This window comes from Habropoda laboriosa, unplaced genomic scaffold (assembly GCF_001263275.1).
Source record: "Habropoda laboriosa isolate 0110345459 unplaced genomic scaffold, ASM126327v1 scaffold204, whole genome shotgun sequence".
In the NCBI taxonomy this organism is placed as follows: Eukaryota; Metazoa; Arthropoda; class Insecta; order Hymenoptera; family Apidae; genus Habropoda; species Habropoda laboriosa.
The window spans coordinates 176311-190152 of NW_017100385.1; the positions used below are offsets into that span (position 1 = coordinate 176311).

Here is a 13842-nt window from a genome sequence, read left to right on the forward strand (position 1 = left end):
TGACGATTTTTTCTTCAATTTGGAAAATTCGGCAATTTGTGAAGTTATTTGGAAGGTGGTATAGAAGCTCGTGCTAGGAGCACGTGGACACAGTTGTGACAGTGGCTGGGTTATTAAAATTCTAAATGAAAAGTGTATGATTAAGAAATACGCGAGTAAGCGCGATAATGGAAACGCCGACGAAGCGTACGTCGAGTGTGATTAAATTGAACGTAGTGAGGTGGAATTGATCGACTGTCTCTTTTGGCGGGACGTTATCAGGAGGAAGTTGAAGAAAGTAGTGGTAAAACGGCGAAGGGAGAGAGAGAGAGAGAGAGAGAAAAATATATATATCGCGATTAACGGGGGAAATGCCGAATTTCCTTGGAACGCGATAACTGCACGTGGATCATCGACTTTCGCTCTTCGACAGAGGTTATCGCATGCTGAGGTAAACATCGTCGCATTTTTCCTGCAACATCCTACATTTTCCTCCTGGTTTCTTTAACGCCGGTCCAGAAGCACGTTAGTTCCGTAAGAATAAACTGGAACAAAAACTGGCCGACTGGTTGTGTTACATTTGTCTCCACTGAACAGGTAGTTCCGTCGTCTATTCTCCATCACGAAAGTCTCCTTGAGACTCCTTGCCTCCTTATTTTTACCAGTTTATAATCAAGCAGACACACTCATTCCGTTGTATTCTCTAATCTCCAGAGACTTAACCTTCCTATTTTCTAAAAACGTTAATTTGAAATAAAATTAGTCTGATCGAATAATTAGGTAGAATTATTCTAATCAGATAATTAGATCTAACTTAACTTTATTCAGACTACACGATTTAAATTTAATTTGACACTTATATTCAACGATCTGTATCGACTCGAACTAAATTAATTTGTAATTAAGTTAAAAAGTTGGTTGTGTTTGTAATTTAATTAGAAATTTTTTCCGATATTTTACAGAGTTCCAGGATGGTCGGTGTCATTGTCAAGGCTGCGCTTCTGGTGTACTTACTCAAGTTAATCAGCAACGTAGCCGGTCAGCAGACTCCGTGTCCAAATTACTTCCGGTACGTTCAAGACGAGGAAACGAACAATGTGATTGGTTTCGTCGAGATACCATCGCCGCCAAAGGGCATATCTTTGCACCTTAGCGTAGGTTTGAGCGTCGCTGTTGCATTGCCCTCGGTAAATAAATCCTTCTAATTCATAAAAATGATTTTCAGTCTCGTTAGGTCCATATGATACAATAATCTTTCCTCGAGGATTCTTTAACTTTGGATCGAAAGAATCGGACACGTTGTTTCGTGAATGCTGAAAAATTAATAGAAGCGTCTTCTTTCCTGTTAATTCAAGCATTACTTGCTTTTCTTCGAAATATCACGTTTAAGTATTGCGTATAATTGGAGGATTGAGTAAGATGTTTCTTCAACGAATTCACGATTGGAAAGCTTTTGCTGTGCTGACACAGTATTTAAAGAATAATATTAAACTACTGAAAAAAGTGTGTAACTTAAACAAATGAAATTTTCCATTCTAAATATGCAGAATTGCATTTATAAATCGTACGTTCAAAGTTATCTTGCTATACGAATTTGAAAAAATTCCAAATGCAACCGTTGCAGTAATACAGTATTACATAACTAATGTTCCTTGGGAATACGCAGTTTCTATATATAGTTCTGAGACAAAACAAGATATCTTTCAATTTACAATTCGTTTCTTGTTGTTCAATTTGGATGACAATAAGAGATGAAGGAGTAAAGAAAAAAAAAAAAAGAAGCAGGATTATAATAAATGGATGCAATTGATCGATTCGTGTTTCAGAAATATGTTGGTCGGTTAGAATTGGCACAGTCGAGAGACCAGTCTGTTAAAGCGGTGAACCAGGGCAGGTCCCTCAAATACAAAATACATTTTCCTCTTCCACGACCCGTGGCCATCCTAACCGGTTTGTGGTTCAACAATCAACTCATCTGTTCTGGTCCACGCGGTATGTAGTACGCTTTGTTAAAAAAAAAAAAAAAAACAAAAGACTTGTTGTTTGATTATTTGTAAAAATAGAAATGGTCGAAGACCTTGTCATCGTTCCACAATTAGTCATTTGCGAACTTCGTTTCGACAAATACATTGCCGCCATTTTCCAATACAAACCGGCCAGCTAATTATCTTCTTTGGCTATGATGGTACATGGTTTCAAAGGGAGAATAAGATGGAGGAAACATTCTTTTACAAATGCCATTTCTTTTTTTCTAAGTCACCAATGTTTTTTTTATATTAATGTATGTATTTCTTTCTACCGTGTATTGTAGGCATTTAATACGATCTTAAAACGACCTTGGATTCTAAAATTGTTAATCAAACGTGGAACTTTCTTTCATCTTTCACCCTTCGAAACAATTTAAATTACGTGTAAAAAATTTCTCGTACCGTCGTAACTAGAGAAGATGATTAGGTGGTCTGTTTTACTTTGCTCACCCTGTGTACATATTCACGTACTTTTCTCGAAATTTCATTTCATTTCCTTTAAAGTTCTTAACTTGATTTTTAATTTAATCTTATCGAAGTTAATGTTACTAATGAATCTATTACTGAACTGTTGCTTCATGCTGACTATTTCTTTGCACTTTGTAATTCAATTGATTCATTTGAAACGCAACACTTTCAAAATAACAAAAAATATAACCTCAAAAATTTTGAATACGATTAATACATTTTTTTCTTTGTTTATCATTGGACGAGTAAATTATTATCGAATAATTATGTAATTTTAGCAAATGGACCGATCGTCACCTCCATCGTTCTAAATCATACGCTATATCCACCTGGTGCGTTGCCTGGTTTAGAGACCGAAGTGAACACGATTGCAAACTACCCCACGGTAGAGAATTTACCGCCACAACGACCACAACCAACGAAATCTCAAGATCCGATCTACCCAAATTTCCCACCTGTAACAATACCAATTCCTACACAAAGGCCACGGACCAACAATGAGCAAGATAATCAAACGTGTGGCCGCCCCACCGCCACAAGCAAGATCAATCTTCTGGTTGTCCGAGGTGAAAAAACGTCGCATGGTCAATGGCCCTGGCTGGCTGCAATTTTCATCGTCAAGAAAAATTTCGAGTATCAATGCGCTGGAACACTGGTGTCGAACATACACGTTATTACCGGTAAATAAACTTCCTAATTTTTTTATGCAACGAAAAGTAGCCTTCTTCGAGATTTCAAGGTCAAGTTCATACTTTCCTAGGTTTCTCTTTCAACAACTTTGTAATTTTTGTACGTATTTTTCTTATCTAATACTTTCGAGAAGAAAAGGTCAAATGTAAAGTGTATAGGTTATAAATTATAATGATAGACATGGTTTTTATAGGCGAATCTACATATACGTTTGGATTGGTGGAGATTTGTTAAAAGTATTTGCTACAAAATTATATGTACCAGTGAAAGTTATTTTTTTATCTTTATGTGTTATATTCGAGGAGGATAGAAAAAAATGTAAAAGTAATTATATGTCGTAAATATATTTCCCTTACGTGTGATAAATTGTGGGGAATCCCAGTAAATTTGTAGTGGGGAGAGAGAAGTACAACGATCTTGAATGCGCCAAAAATTTTACTCACCGTATACAACGATCGTACTACTTCTGTATGTAGCACACCATTCTACAATCAGGAAGCATACTTCTTGCACGATGAATTATCGATTCGATGACTTAACAGATTTGCCTTACATCGCTTTTTTCGGTTCAAATATAATGATGCGTAAAAACGAAGAAACAAAATAATTTGCCAAGTAATAGCCTATAATTCATGGATTTAACCAGCTGGTCATCGAAGATCAGATTATACTGAAGATTTATGAGATTTCTCCGAAATTTTGTATACTTGATATACGTTCCGAAATACGCACTACCGAATATAAATAAAAACTAGAATTTTCGCGTTTTTTATATTCCAGTTCTGTGAATTATTCTATTGTAAAATGTACCGAATATCTTTTCCCGCGTTTATTTGTTTCATGACATAACCTCAACGGACTATTATCTATATATACATACATATACAGGGTGTCCCATCAACTTTGTCCACCTGGAATAGCATCGTTATTTTAAATAATAGATGAAAATGTTACTTATAAAAGTTGTAGGATATAAATAAATATATAATACAGCATCAATAGTTTCTTACAAGTGGAGGCATGGAGAAAATCTAGAGGTCAATTTTCTTTTTTTAATAGGATTTCGACAGAACAGCGAATTCTGAGAATAAAAGTATTAAGATGCGTTTGTCCTAGAACTTAACATTCCTGAGATATTTGACTTTGTTCATCCTATTATTCTCATTATGAAGCTTCTATGCTCATAGGTGTCAGTACTTAAGATGTAAACAAATAATGGATAGTAAATATTATGAAATAGCATTGTTGGACTTTCGATTTTGTGCCTTAATTGAATTTTTCTTACACTCCATAAATTAGAAGCGTATCTACTTGTTCTTCACATGAAAATTTCATATTGACTATCTTATGTTTAAGAAATGAGAAACTTACTAATACCGAGGGACGTCGAAAGTTCAACTATGCTATTTCATGATATTTACTGTGCATTATTTGTTCACATCTGAAGTATTGGTACCTATGAGCACAGTAGCTTCATAATGAGAATAATAGGATGAACAAAGTCAAATATCTCAGGAATGGTAAGTTTTAGGATAAATGTACTTTAGTACTTTTATACTCAGAATTCGCTTTTCTATTGAAATCCAACGTAAAAAATTGGACACTCTAGGTAGAAAAAGACTCTGAACTTAACTTGACTTGACATTTGCAAGCTTTCACAGATGTTGATGCTTTTTATACATTTTCAGCTGCTCACTGTTTCCAAGACGGCGATATTAAATTACCTGCTGGGACGTTGACCGTCTCTTTGGGCCGCTACCGACTTAAAAATTGGAGAGAAAAGGGTTCAGTGAACCGAGAGGTGGCCGGGTACAATCTTCACCCTGATTATAATGCAAGTGGCAACGCCGACGCAGACCTGGCTGTGCTAATTCTTCGTGAACGGGTGGAGTATAACGTAGTCATCAAGCCAATTTGTCTTTGGTCAGGCCCTAACAGCCTGAGTACCGTTGTGGGAAAGGTTGGACACGTTGTGGGCTGGGGACGTGATGAGTCGGGGAATCGGAATACGGAGGAACCTCGTCAGACCGCAGCTCCCATCGTCTCTCAGGTAAAACCAGTTTTATCTGCGAAATTTTTGAGAAAAGCAAACGCATGCGGTTATTTATAGATTTAACGAGTGTGGCTTAAGAGACTACATAAACTGAGAATGTTCAAAAATACACTCATCTTTCCTAATTTTTCTCTTATGCCATTTTATTTATGAAAGTAAATATTTTTTTAACATAAACTTTTTGCCATTTCATTACGGCAAAAATATTAATTGATTTTCGAAACAGTTGTGGATGAATTTAGTACCTTCTGCAAAATGTACTAGATTTTAACTATTGTTTTGTTGTCAATAGAATTCTTATTATTTCGTTCAATGATGAGACTATAGTACTTTTACGTTATTTTTCGTGATCGACGTAAAACATTTTGAGCCATGGACTCCGGAGGTGTTAAAATTTAATTAATGTGCACGCTGACTAATGTTTTGTAACCGGTCCTTTCGTTGCCATTTCGTCGCTTGAATGGCGATATCACGTGAAGAAAATGATGAAGTTGAAAAGTTATGTTAAAGGAAAGATTTTAGAGTAGAATTAATATGCATGATCGCGGAAGAGGAAGAACTCGTGGTTCGTTTGTGGCGTGTAATATATGCGACAAGATGAATATTAATGTGCTTCTTCATTTCGCTACTGCAGTTTCTTAAACATTTGTCATTTAACAATCAAACTTGAGTACACAGTACGAACACTTTTGTATTCACATTTGCACAAATTTTCCAAAAATGAAAATAGCGACATACATTGTATTTAAAAATACGTTTTTCACTTCATTACCTAATTACTATTGATATTTTTCTCGACTATCCCATAAACCTAAATGTAATTACAATAATACACAAGTTCCCTTTCGTACCATAGTAACTGACTCTCTCCCTCTATGCAATTGATTTCATTCCCAAGATCCACAGTTGAAAACCTCCTTTTATTTGTACTCATCTCAAAACCTCCCACCAATTATAACATCCCCACACATACTTTCATCTCCTTCAAATACCATTCAGATTTTGCCAAGCTAAACAGACTTGGTTTGGGAATGATCCATGTTTGCACAGAATCTGCTCTGAAGTGTTCCAACTGCTGAATAACGATTCGTCGAATAAATTACAGGAGGACTGTCTGTGGAGCAACACGAACTTTGTCTCGCTGACTTCGAATCGAACGTTTTGCGCTGGCTTGAAGGACGAAACTGGCCCTTGCAATGGTGACAGTGGAAGCGGTTTCGTGATTCACGATTCCAAAACGAATCGTTATTATCTGCGTGGCGTTGTCTCGAGGTCTTTGCTGGGAGTTAACATGTCCTGCGACCTATCGCAATACGTCGTCTACGTGGACGTCGCGAAACACATGGACTGGATAAAACAGCAGATCTCCTCGGCGTAAAGGCGACGTCTCTCATGATCTGTAATTGTAAATATGCTAGTCGATTAGTTTTTACACGTAAATTATTTTGTTAATTTTACAATCACTCGTATAATTTGCTTTTAACATGTAGAATTACAATGACGAATTAATGGCGGGTTGATTGATCGATGATGCTGTTCTCTTTACTTTCAGAAATTCATTTTGATTTCTTCGTTGCGTTAAAAGTTGATACATAATTGAAGTTGTCTTGTTGTGATAGCAAACGGTGTTGTTCTTCTTCTTTTTTTGTAGTACAGAGAATATTTTTTAGGCTGTTTACACTCGTACTGTGTCTCGTTACTCGTGTATCAGTATTTACGATATCGATGACAGTTGGAAGTGTACAAACATACGATTATTTACCTGTAACAATAGACAATGTTAATGTAATTTAATTGTTTTATATTTTATTATGTGTAATATTTATTATTGACATAGTTCTTACGTTTTGTAACATCAGTATAGTACGTAGTAGATCGATCGCGTTTTGCATGCATGTATACGAATCCGTTTCCCCCTTTCTTTTATTTGATAATTATTCTTATGTAGTTTTTAAACGATATTGTATATAGTTTAAGATACATCGAAAATCATTCCATTATAATAAACTTTTGTACTTTTCTTACGATGTTAGCCTCGATTTATTGTACAGCACAATTGATCCTGTCGAGTATGAATAAATTATATTTATACTGTGTAGTGCAGAAAGTAAGATCCTTTCCGAGTGATCTTAACGAAATTGAGAATAATAATATCGCGATCAGTAACACAATTAGAACACAATGATGCATATTTCTATTTATTTTCAATTATACACTCTTACACATAAATCAGTTTCTTATGGTATAAAGACAGTTGGTAAGCGAAACATATAGAATGGAAGAAAATAAGTGTACAACGATAGAAACTAGAATGATATGTGTATATTGTATATGCGACAAAAGATGAGTACTTTACGCGCGTAGAAGAGAGACAGATAGAGAGAAAGAGAGTGAAAGTGTCGTGATAAAAATAACTACAAAATTCTAATTAAAACAATACTTCTTAATCGTGAATGAACGATATATATATATAACAATATGTTTCTACGTCAAATAAACAAGTCTATCAAATGATTTATATCTCGAGAAGTATGCTATATAAAATATATATTGCTTTCAAAAAAGAAGCATGAAAGGAGAGGTTTTTTTGGAATGTTTTTCAGTGAAAATAGTTCCTCCTGTATCATAAAATTATGTTCTTTATTGTCCCATTGAAGAAGGTAAGCAAAAATTTTCATCTCCAAAATAGCTCACTAAGAATTTAGTAAGCCCACATCAGGGATTAAAATGCAGTATATTGAAAACTGCGCTGTATTTTAGACTTGTTCAGCTTGGAAGTATTGTCGTGCAACTGCTCCTAATACGATTTCTGCACAGAACACACCTATAAATATTTCAAACATATATGAATATGGAATTTTTCATTATGCTCATCTCTTAGAAGTTGTAATATTTAAAGGTGTTAATATCAGGACACTGCAGAGTACCACTTACTGATATTTGCACGTAACACGTCGGAAAGAAGATGAAGATCGTTTTCATGAGTGACAATGATATAAGTTAATTTATTACTATTCATTTCTTGGATCTGCGCCAGAGATCTTCGTGTTTTCTCCATCGCTCCACCCGCGCTTTCGATTATTTCTGCGATCGCTGGCGGCGACGGTATTACACTTGGTGTAACATAAAATATTTTACCCTGTTCGACAGAGAAAATTTTCAAACAAAATATTATTATGCATTTCACATTTTATATTATTTTTTTATCATCATGTGTAACCTTTTGTTAATTGTCACTTAAAAATGATCTATTATCTATTATAATTTAATTGTTAATTTAAAAAAATCACCTTAAGTACTGTTCCCCGATTAGGGCTTGCTAGAGCCTTTTCAATATTACAGTTAAAATTCTTCTCGAACTCTGGATCACCAAGCACGTATCCACTTTCATCTAAAAACGTGTTCCTTGCGGAACAGTCAAGTAACCACTGTAAGGTGACAATATATTTACAACGCGACAGGCAACATAACAATTTTACAGTTCTTATCGGTGCTGACATCACGAGATGAGTCGCGTCTCGCCAACTTGCTGCCAACGCACCACCTAATTCCCGAATTCTCTGTTGAGGGATTAATTCAAGTTAGTAAATTAAGTAGCAATAATGAGATTATCTTCATTATAATGTTGTATGAATCGTACAGTAAAATTTCCATATTTACAAATTAAACAACAAAAAGTATTTATATTTCAATATTTAATAAAAATCATACATCATAAAAATAACATTTCATTATAACATTTTGGGTTTGATTGTTATGAAAATTTTCCCAAAGAATATCTTTCCAAGTAATCCAAATTTACTATAAATAATCCTTTCTCCAAATCAAATAACTTTCTTCCATTTTCAATAATTTGAGAAACAATTGCAAACTAAACATACTGTATCCTGAAACCTCATTCACAGCTCAGCTAAACCAACAATTTTCAGTTCAGAGATTTTACTGTATCAGCGAGTTTCACCGTATGCGTTACCTTTGCATGTTTCCTAGGATTAATACCGGAGAACAATATTCTCGGTTGTTTATCTGGGGGCGGAGGGTCGGGATTACTAACGACTATCGGCTCGTCCAAGCCCAACAAATGTGGATCTTTATTCAATAACGGCCCGTCTAATCGCGGCTTCTTATACTTTCTTATCGAATTTGGACCCTGACCAACCTGTTTCACTTTGTCGTAAGACTCCTGAGTAATGTTTATTGGCATCTTCCACGCAGCTGAAAAAAATGCTATTTTAATACCTGTCGAATGATTCAATTCAAAGGAAGAGTAAAATAAATCGTGATTTATCTCTCTCTCTTTTTTTTTTTATATTAATTGACCAAAGTCCAAGATACCCATTAAATGAGGCACTAGCGAATAATCCAATCTGAAGGGATTGCTCAGGCTGTACTGTTGATATTTCGGATTTTCAGTTTGATGGAGCGCGTTCATTTGCCCGCATAATAAGTCCGTCAACCATTGAGCATTTACCACTCCGGTCTGCCATTCTCGAGCCTTCTTATACTTTTGACCGTCCGGTCTGAAATGGTTTTTCGTCGAATGAAAGGATGCCGATAGTAGTGAATGATCGATCGCTACGTGTGGTACCATAAAATGTGGCTATACTTCGTCTACTTGTGCGTCCCATTTTAACGAGAGTAAGATGAATTGGACGTGTAAAGAGTGTAGAAAAGATTTGCATACATCTATATTCCATTTAATACTGTCACTGTGTAATTTTCTTCAAGAATTTGATGTACATTTCTTATACAAACTAATTAAAAATTTGAAAATGAAAATAAGAATCTTTAACAAACATATTGTAACACCTCAAAAACAGCTAGATGAGACAAACATGGACATGAAATCTTCCACCACACTTTTATTACCCAAATTCACTCTCAAATCTACATTACTCTTTCATTCTTTAATTTTATTTAAAAACTCACCAAGGAACAAAGTTAAAACTAAGTAACCGGATAAGAACACGTTGAACAATATGCTGTTCTAGTATTCTAGTAATTCTTCTCTACCAACCAATATTTTATGATACCCTCCACACATTAGATAATTCAATTATCAATTGTGAATCGATAATTCAGGGCAAGTGCGATAAAGTAACTAACATCTCTACCTTCTGCAAACGAGGAGGGTGTTGTGCCTGGTGAAGTAATTGGTAACTTTAGCTCCTAATGCTTCCAGCATATACTTCACTTTCGCGCGTTCCTCTCCTTCAAATCCAGACAACGATACAATTTGTTTTGCGCATGGAAGCTCTGTCAAGCTGAACGGCGTTGGAAAATGTAGCGCGTGCCATGGTGGTAGCACCTGCTGTTTACTGACTACATCTGACAGCCAGTGGGCACTGACGCAACGTTTCCCTTCGCGTAGCGCCTGCACTACCGTCGGATGTTTCTGCGTGATCGCTAGTACGTGGGTGGCCCGGGTGCAATATTGCGGTTCCACCTCTCCGCCGTGTCTCTCGATCACCTGTTTCCATATGGAAACATCGTTCGGACGTTGCACGTCGTACTCGACAATTACAAAGATACAACCTAGCAAAAATAGATCTGGCGGCACTGGAAACACAAATAACGCCATGTTATTTGCGAAAGGAAGAAGAAGAATAGCTGAAGAATGCAAGAAGAATAGCATTAGAAATTGCTCATTCATTATGTTCACGTATTTTCGACTGGTATTCCCATTGTTATAGGTGGACACAATAAACGGGCACTGTGAAGGATTATTCATACTTGAAGATCTATGTGATGTGCTTTGAAGAAGTTGAGGTCTGACTAAGTGAGTTCCAACGTTTGTAGAAAGAAATTAAGCTCATTTAAAAAATGTAACATGTAACGTTTAAAGTATAAAATCCTAAGTATTATTCATATGTATCAATGTAATTTCAATGTAAGGAATTCTTACTGAAACTTCAAGTTTAAATCTACCTGAAACAACCTTCAACTGAAGCACAAAGCACGAACACGTGAATAAGTGATAGAACCTAAATCGAGAGCTATTAAGAAAATGAGAGACAGTCCGTACGTTTCAGGTTTGGATTGTGACCATAGAACTGAGCTTTAGCTTGAGGCATCACTGGAGCGTATTGCATCTTTATGGGAGCACCGGGTGGTGCTCCATTCGTGATGTTCCCAACGGTTCTCCGCTGATATGCAGCGAGAAGCTGCGGATCCTGAGACGGCGGTGGCGGTGGTCTATGTTGGGCGGTCATTAGTCTCAATTGACCAGCCGCACTACCCTCGGCAGCGCTACCTTGCAATCTATTGGTCAACATGTTGGCTAGGGCAGTTTTCGTTTTTGCATTCACCACCAACTGTTGATCCGGTGGTATTTGAGCGTTATTCGACAACGAGGTCAGCGGAGGCTCCTGTTGCGTACCCTGTTGCTGCTGCTGCTGTTGTTGTTGTTGTTGTTGCTGTTGTTGCTGCTGCTGCTGTTGCTGCTGTAGGTGCTGTAATTGTTGCAACCTAGCCATTTGCTGCTGTTTCTGTATGTGTAATTGCGCTATATGTTGAGGAGTCAAAGGTTGGCCCGGTGGGAACGCCTGGCTAGGTTGACCTGTTTGTGGACCTTGAACACTTTGTCCCGTTTGCACTATCACCTGATTGGGAGAGTTAATAGGTGTTAGAGCTGGCGGTTGTACCCCAGGGTGAACCGGTTTCTGGCCAGGTGTTTGGGCAATTTGGGGTCCTATCATCTGAGGACGCGGCTGTTGAACCCATTGCAAACCACCAGGTTGCACTGGATTCCCTGGACTCCTTATGACTGCGATATGTGCCCCCTGCTGAGCTTGACGATTCTGCATTTGCCTCTGTAACAGCAGATTTCTTTGCTTCTGGATCTTCTGGATGAACTGGGCTCTTTGTTGAGGATCCATTTGTTGTAATTGCTGATGCGTTTGGGCATCTAATTGGATTAATTGCCTCGGTGGTTGCGGTGGCTGTTGAGTCCACTGGCCGCTTGGTCTTGGAGCACCAATTTGCTGTTGCTGTTGTCTTTGTAATTGTAAATGATATTGCTGTTGCTGCCATTGGGAATCTCTTTGTACAATAAAGCCTTGTTGATTGGGACCCATTAGCTGCTGATTCTGAGGTTGCTGTTGTAATTGACCGTCTCTTATAACGAATTGCTGCGAACCTTGAGGCGCAGATTGTTGTAATTGTTGAGATATTTGTTGAATTTTTTGTTGCTGCTGCTGCTGCTGCTGCTGCAATAATATAAGCTGCCGCTGCTCGGACGTGAGTTGCTGCGGTGGAGCTTGTTGCGGATTTAATTGATGCGGCTGTGTTCCAATTTGTGGTTGTGGTTGAGGAGGAGGGATTTGCTGCTGCTGTTGTTGCAGGACTATTTGTTGTTGGGGTGTTAATTGCACTTGCTGCTGCTGGACCAATTGTTGTTGGGGAGCAATTTGCTGTTGTTGCGGTAAATGTTGCTGTTGCTGATTCATTTGTTGTTGAGATAGTATTTGATGTTGGTTCAGCTGTTTTTGTTGTTGTGTTAGTAACTGTTGTGGTGAAGATATCTGATGCTGAGGTAGCTGTGAATTTATTTGCTGTGGTTGTTGCTGCGGTATTAACGCTGGCTGAGTAAGCGGTTGTTGCGGTGTTCCTATTAGTTGTTGTTGAGGTGTTAATTGTGGAGACTGTTGCTGACTCAAAAGCTGTTGTTGTGTATACTGTTGTTGTTGTAATTGTTGATGTTGGGTGAGTTGTTGAGACAGTTGCTGCTGTTGTTGTTGATTTAACTGTTGCTGCTGTTGTAGTAACGAATGTTGCATGTTCATTTGTTGTTGCTGTTGTTGGGGAGATAATTCTGGTTGCTGTATTTGCGGTGGTACCGATTTTATTGGAGCAACATTATTTTGTTGTGAACCTTGTGGTAACCAATTGGTTTGAGTAACATTTTGATCTGATACAGAAGGCGCGATTGTGGAAGCATTAGATAAACTTGTGGTAGCAATTGGTCGTGGAAGATGCTGTGGTTGCTGCTGTTGAACATTAACATTATTCTGCCCATTTGCTGTATAAGGAATTGCAGCCACAGTTGCATTAGCAGTATTGATATTATGTGATGCATTAGAAGACACTGGTGGACTTGGCTGATTCCAAGGCATTCTCTGCTTAAGTTGCTCCAACATAGCTTTGGTTCTGTCTTGTTCTTCTTGTGCAGTATTATTTTCTGTATCTTCATCCATAAAACCAGTAATCATGGCTGTAGAACTATTTGGATATATTAAAAGTCTTGGGTGGTATTCTACCTCACTTATAATAGTTCCTTTTCTACAACATTCTGTTACCCAATCTGGTGTTATGATTTGAATAGGATGCCTCATTGCAGTTTCATACTTTAATCCAGCAGCTTTTCCAGTAATTAAATGAGTACAATACCGATCTAAACGTAATTGACATTTACCACCTTGCAGTGTAATCATAGCCCACAGACTCTTACTGTCTGTGCGGCTTACCTGAGAGATGCATGCTCGTACATTTGAAAATAACTGCGTGTCTTCAGGTGAAAAATAGTGTGGCCTATATGAATGATATTGCTAAGGAAATTAAATTCATACTAGTAGAAAGTGATCAAATTATGAAAGCTAAATTTTTTCTATTAAAGAAATACAATTT

At 37.2% G+C, this 13842-nt stretch overlaps 2 protein-coding genes across 2 annotated transcripts in view; one reads left to right on the forward strand and one right to left on the reverse strand.

The window, feature by feature from the left end:
• Positions 1-416: 416 nt before the first annotated feature.
• On the forward strand, positions 417-6595 carry LOC108575000 (serine protease gd-like). Its single transcript, XM_017937689.1, has 6 exons — positions 417-430; positions 942-1166; positions 1806-1971; positions 2753-3154; positions 4853-5214; positions 6323-6595. Exons 2-6 carry the CDS (start codon positions 951-953, stop codon positions 6593-6595), a joined length of 1419 nt encoding a protein of 472 aa, XP_017793178.1. The 5' UTR covers positions 417-430; positions 942-950.
• Positions 6596-7960: 1365 nt separating this feature from the next.
• LOC108575001 (PAX-interacting protein 1-like) overlaps positions 7961-13842 on the reverse strand; it is a 6698-nt gene continuing 816 nt past the window's right edge. Inside the window, 7 exon segments of the mRNA XM_017937690.1 lie at positions 7961-8041; positions 8152-8356; positions 8508-8777; positions 9191-9432; positions 9553-9737; positions 10332-10776; positions 11243-13746. Of these exon segments, the coding sequence (XP_017793179.1) occupies positions 7974-8041; positions 8152-8356; positions 8508-8777; positions 9191-9432; positions 9553-9737; positions 10332-10776; positions 11243-13746 (3919 nt within the window). The 3' untranslated portion in view covers positions 7961-7973.